Source organism: Populus nigra, chromosome 17 (assembly GCF_951802175.1).
Source record: "Populus nigra chromosome 17, ddPopNigr1.1, whole genome shotgun sequence".
NCBI lineage: Eukaryota > Viridiplantae > Streptophyta > Magnoliopsida > Malpighiales > Salicaceae > Populus > Populus nigra.
The window spans coordinates 4,821,047-4,827,795 of NC_084868.1; the positions used below are offsets into that span (position 1 = coordinate 4,821,047).

General features: G+C 33.2%; 1 protein-coding gene across 1 annotated transcript; it reads left to right on the forward strand.

Moving 5' to 3' along the window:
* The first annotated feature begins 3,874 nt into the window (after positions 1-3,874).
* LOC133677214 (uncharacterized) lies at positions 3,875-6,749 on the forward strand. Its single transcript, XM_062099110.1, has 2 exons — positions 3,875-4,774; positions 5,846-6,749. The coding sequence occupies exons 1-2, from the start codon at positions 4,026-4,028 to the stop codon at positions 6,498-6,500; spliced, it is 1,404 nt and encodes a 467-aa protein (XP_061955094.1). The 5' UTR covers positions 3,875-4,025; the 3' UTR covers positions 6,501-6,749.

Below are 6,749 nucleotides of genomic sequence, written 5' to 3' on the forward strand. Positions count from 1 at the left end.
GCCTACCTTATCAAAGAACTCATAATCTTGTCTTCTTGAAGAAAGTTTCAAGTAATAAAACACCTTAAACTCTATAACTAAATGTTATTCTTTCTTTATATTTTTAGTAAAATAATTATGTTTTGTGAATTGATAATGATTAATTTATGCAATTTAAAAATCTTTAATATATACAGAGACATTATATTTACACTTAAAGATGAGACATATACAAGTTAAGGTGTGGTTTCAAAGTCATAGGGCGTGGTACTATAAATTTTAAGAGATCTTTTCTTCTTTATGACAGTATATGATCAATATAATCTTATACAAGTGGATATAAATTTTGATCCAGGTTATGATTTTTTAGCTAGCTAGCTTATAGTCATCAATTTTAATTCTAACAACAAACAAAATATATTGTGAAAGGATAAAAAATAATTTAATGTTTTTCTAACCAAACTTTGGTTATTGGTTAGGAAGAGGAACTAAGGTTTTTCAAGTTATTCAAGGGATGTGCAATTTTATGTTCCTTCTCCTTCAAATGTTTATAATGTGTTGGAGAGGATTTGTTTGGCTGAGGGCATCTTAAAGGTTAGTCATTTAGGTTACAATCCTGGTGGTGCCACTACAAGTGATTCTCATTATTTCTTTCCTTTTTTGTGTTCATAATTTAGTTTTCTTTCACTAAAGTTGAATGACGTCACAAAATCAGTTAATCTTCAATAAGTTAGATTTAATTTGTTCAAGAACTAAAAAATGCAAGAATCTCTCTCGCACGTTAAACTGAAAAGTTTAGAAGTGTTATTCATTAAAGGTGTTGAATTTTAGGCTTTACGTATGTTTAAATAGTTCTGAGAAATTAACCTTAATGAATCTACTATTGTGGGCTGAATTGATTCATTTACAAAAACTAACCAAAAAGCTTTAGTAAGCTTAAACCTTGATCTAAACAAACCATGAAACTTAACTGAAAACTAAAGTATTAATTAAGCTTAAACATAGAAATAATAATGAAAATAAAAAGTTTGAACAGTAGCTTATTGATGCCTCATATAATAGAAAGAAAGAAAAAGATAAAATATCTTAATTTTTTAGCTTAAATAACTTTTGGTCGAGATCCATCTTCCTAGATACTTTAGGATTGCTTAGTCAGCTTTTAAAGTCCTTTAAATGCTAAGAAACATTATTTGAATATGAGTTTAATTGTTGAAGTCTTCTTTCCTTATAAGACTAGTATTTCCCTTCAAAACATGGGAAAAAAATCTTAGAAATTAATTTCCCTTATAGTCGCCCCTCGCTTTCCTTCCTTGACTAGGAGAATCAAATTTTTAGCATTAAATAATCATTCTAAGTCTAGGATTCAAATTTGACAATCCCCTTTTAGTTTCATTTCATGACTATAAAACTTCCTCATTTGTTGCTAAATATTCTCCTAAATAACATGGACAATAATGAACTAATTTTTTTTTTAATTTTAGAGGAATATTTTGTTGATTATTGTAAGAAAAGAATCCTAATATTTTAATTATCCTAAGCCAACTTTGGACCCCATGTGACTCAAACTCATACTCGTTAACATACCCAAAACAAACCTGATACAAGCTCTTAACATGTCTATTTTACTGCCTAAATCAGACCTATGCATGGGCTGAACTGATTTGGCTGAATGAACCATCAAAGAAATTAGACAGAACCCATCATCATGCATAAACCAAGACTTGCTAAAGTTATCCCATGTCAAAAACCCTTCATGATCGAATGGAACATAAGCAAAATTTCAAAGAAAAACATAATCTTGGTTGAATAACCTCCCCATAAAACTCAAGCATAAAATTGAAGACCCTTCTTGAGAAATCCATGGTTGAACCTTATCAGGGTCTATAAATTGATAAACAAATTTGGTGGTTTAACAAAGTTATTGATTAAAGGTTTATTCTAGAAAACATGTTAGTAATGTTTGTACATTCTTTTTTTATGTTATAAAAAATTGGTTCCTCTTGTAGAGGAGTGTGAGCCACGTATTATTTCTCCACTAACTTCATAAAGAAGTATTTCATAAAACAAAACAAAATGAGCATTGTCTTATATATCCAAGAAATTTTTTATTTATTTTAATATGCATAAAAAAAAAGAACTAGATTATGATAGCACATACATGATTTAGCCATCCACTAGATTCATTACTCATGTTTTGTTACAAGTTAGACAAAAAACATTTCTAAGTAAAAAAAGAATGTTATGGTAAAGAAATCTAAGACTCGAGCCATTGATTTGGTTATTTCAATAATATGAACAAAAAAAAATAAAAACAACAATAAACAAACAAACAAAAAAATAACAATGTAAAAAGGTAAAAAAAAAACCAGACTTGAGCCCATCTAAGTTATCAAACAACCCAATGTTGAACGGGTGAAATTGTACAAAGCAATTTTAAAAAAACAATGAAAAAATCCCTATTAAATTGGGTGAACTCTCAAACTCCACAACCATTGGCATAAAATTGAGATAATCTCGTAAGAAAAAAAGTAGGGAAAAACATTTCAATGATGAAATTGAAATAAATCAATTTAAAAAAAGAACAAAAAAAAATCAACCTTGAGTAACTTTGAAATCAGTGATTTTGGTCATAAATCCAGAACTAACCCTATAGAAGGCGAACCATAAAAAAAAAAAAAACTTTAAAAAAGAGAGGAAAACATCAGCTTATAAAAAACCAAACAACCTCAGGCAAACCTCTTAAATCTGGTCTAATATTTAAAACTTGCAACTAGTGAAATCTTAGACCCTAACTCAATCAAAAGCTTCATTCCCAATTAATTTAATTTTAAAGGAAGAAATAGTGAAAACAAAATCAATTAACAAAACTTGCCAAAGCAAAAGGGCAGCAACAAAAAGAATAGGGATACAATTTGATAGAAAAATCCAAGGATGATGAAATTGTAAAAAAAAAAAAATTACCTCAAACAAAACAAATAATAATCAAAAGAATGAGGATCAAATTTGAGAGATTAAAAAATAGTAGGGGTGAAATTTAAAAACAATGTAATTTGATATATTATTTATAGATTAAAAAATGATAGGGGTGAAATTGAAAAATATTTGTAATTTGATAGATTATTTATAGATTAAAAAACGATAAGAGGTGAAATTGAAAAATATTTGTAATTTGATAGATTATTCTAAATAAAAAATAGTAATTAAAAGGATAAGGACCAAATTTAAAGAAAAATAAAATTACAATGGTTGGTCTGAAATTCTGAAAGGGTTGGCGCGGGATTTAAGGAAGAGAAAGAAGAAGAAGAAGAAGAAAATTATCATCGACACCAAACTAGTGGCACGTTTGGCGCACACGTTATCCTACCATATAGAGGGTGTCGATACCTTCTAAACAGCGCTTCTGAAAGCAATGTTTAGTGATCAGACAGCCTCGCAAGTGCTACTCAAAGGGTGATGGGTCCATCCACTCGCTAGCATGTGCTACATAAAAAGCCTTTAAGTGATAGACATTATTTGTGTTTTATTATAGGGTTAAATTAATAATTTTATTATGCAATAAAAAAATGACTAATATAACCCTATACAATTGGTAAAAGATAATTTTATCATGATAAAAAAATTCATCAAAAATTAATGATTCAAGGACAATCTCACTATTATATTATTACAAGGAATAATATTCTAAGTTTTTATGAATAATAATTTTTTAATTTTTTTTTAATTTTATACATTTTAAAATACTATCATTTGATTTGCAACACAAATCAAATGGAGAAGATGACTAGTATTTACTTATTTTGGGAATTGATTGACAATGGCATTTTTTTCTTCTTCCTATTATTATTTAAAGAAGAAGCATTCAACAAATTGCCGAGGCCAAACTAAAAAAAAAAAAAAAAAAAAAAAGCCGTCTCGTTCAGCCAGTTTTTATATGCGCATCTAAAGTCTACAGTCACCACCAACCAGTCTCTCATTATAATAGAAAAAAAACCCTGGAAAACCCTAAACCCTGAAAAACCCTAAACCCTCTCTCTTTCTCTCCTTCAATGGCAGACCTCAAACTCTCAGAAACTCGAGACCTAACAAGAATCGAGCGCATAGGCGCTCACTCCCACATCCGTGGTCTGGGGCTGGACTCAGCCCTCGAACCACGCGCCGTTTCTGAAGGAATGGTGGGACAGACCTCAGCCCGCAAAGCCGCTGGCGTCATCCTCCAAATGATAAAGGAAGGAAGAATCGCGGGTCGAGCCGTTCTTATCGCGGGTCAACCCGGAACCGGTAAAACCGCAATCGCCATGGGCATGGCAAAATCCCTAGGTCTTGAAACCCCATTTGCAATGATCTCCGCTAGCGAGATATTTTCTCTTGAAATGTCGAAAACCGAGGCTTTAATGCAGTCTTTTAGGAAAGCAATTGGGGTTAGGATTAAAGAAGAAACTGAGGTGATTGAAGGTGAAGTTGTGGAGATTCAAATTGATAGACCAGCAGTGGCTGGTGCTGCTTCGAAAACAGGGAAATTGACGATGAAGACAACGGAGATGGAAGGGGTTTATGACTTGGGAGCAAAGATGATTGAGAGTTTGGGAAAGGAAAAAGTGCAGAGTGGAGATGTTATTGCTATTGATAAGCCTTCTGGGAAAGTTACCAAGCTTGGCAGGTCTTTTACACGGTCGAGGGAATATGATGCCATTGGGCCACAGGTTAGGTTTGTTCAGTGTCCTGATGGGGAGTTGCAGAAGAGGAAAGAGATTGTGCATTGTGTCACACTTCATGAAATTGATGTCATTAATAGCAGGTACATCCATTGTATTATTCCTCGTGTTTGTGTTTCTTTTGTGACATTCATTTTGCTAGTTATGAGGTCATGTTATCCTTAGTTGCTGTGTTGTTTTGGTTTGTTGTGATACTTGTGGAAAGATGGAGCTCTTCATTAAGTTAGCCAAGAATGTGCATTGTTTACAGTTTTGGAGAATATTAGACCCTTTGGTCTGTTTTGAGTACATTTTTTTCAAAATCCAACTTCATAACACGTTGAGAATTAAAGCCTTGAAGTACTTGTTGCCTAAACACTGTATTAGCAAAAAAATTGGTTATTGATTTGTGTTAAGACTTTTAGTGATGTTGTGTTGATGAGATATTGATAGAAATACTGCCTCGCACTCTGGTGAATAAACTTTTCTGGCCCCGGTTAGCTTCGCAATCTATTAATTATGTTTTTAGCTTGGATGTTGTAAGGTGATTATTTGAGATTAGATAGATATAGCATGAAGACACAGATGTCAAATGTTTGGAGAAACAATGAGATGCTGCAAAATGAGAATTTGGAAGAGTTTTCTGCTAGTGTGTTCAAAACACATAGAGAAACAGGGGACTAACGTGAGATTCTTTATAGTTTCATTTCCACAATAAATTAATCCCTAATATGATATTGTATCCTCTGCAGTGCTTCTAAAAAAAATTTTAGACATCCATCATGAAACTTTTCTCAAAGAGAATTCTTGCACTTTTACATGTCCCAAGCCTTTGGTCAAAAAAGGAAAAAAACAGATCATGGTGTTATATTTTGTTTGCAATATTTGGAGCATTTGGATGGGGAGAAATTACATATTTAAGGAAATTCTCTTTGTAGTTATTGGGAGATAGAATTGTTTCTGCTGTAGATTTGTTTCAGCAGATTCATTATGACTCACTTCAGGTGCAGTTTCCTGGTGTCTACAGTGGTATTACCCTTTTTATTGTTAAGACTCTTTCCTGCCAATTTAAATGTAATGGAAATAAATAGGTCATGTAGCTGTAATTCAAATTCATCTTTGCCCGTGGATTTTTGGTTCCATGTTAATCACCAGTTGTTATTCTCCTCTTTCAGAACACAGGGATTTCTGGCTCTCTTCACTGGTGATACTGGTGAAATCCGTGCAGAAGTAAGGGAACAAATTGACACAAAGGTGGCAGAATGGAGAGAGGAAGGCAAAGCAGAGATTGTGCCAGGTGTTCTTTTCATTGATGAGGTGCACATGCTTGATATTGAATGCTTCTCTTTCCTGAATCGTGCTCTTGAGAATGAGATGGCTCCAATACTAGTTGTTGCCACCAATAGAGGGATTACTAATATACGAGGAACAAATTATAAATCTCCACATGGGATTCCAATAGATCTCCTTGATCGCCTTCTTATCATTACTACTCAACCTTATACAAAGGATGAAATTCGCAAGATTCTGGACATCAGATGCCAAGAAGAAGATGTAGAGATGGCTGAAGAAGCAAAGGCTCTGTTGACTCATATTGGTGTTGAAACTTCCTTGAGATATGCTATCCATCTAATTACTGCCGCTGCGTTGGCATGCCAGAAACGAAAAGGAAAGGTTGTGGAGAGTGAGGACATTACTCGAGTCTACAATCTGTTTCTGGATGTGAAGAGATCAACGCAATACTTGATGGAGTATCAGGAGCAGTACATGTTTAATGAAGCACCCATAGGAGATGGTGACGAAGATGGCACCAATGCAATGCTTCATTGAAATTTTCTTAGAGAAGGAGATTTCTGTGGTTACTCTTGTTTCCTTGTTTATTTATAGGGAGCACAAAACTTCCCCACCGGAACATGTTACCATGCCTTGCCTTTCTGCAAGTGTTTAGGTGCCTCTTAGCTCTTCAATGTGCATTTATGAATTTGTGTTCTTTATTATCTGCTGCAGCCTTGAAACTTTTAACCATGTAGAATGCAATGTTTTCAGGATACTGATATACAGGAAGAGAGCCTTATTTCA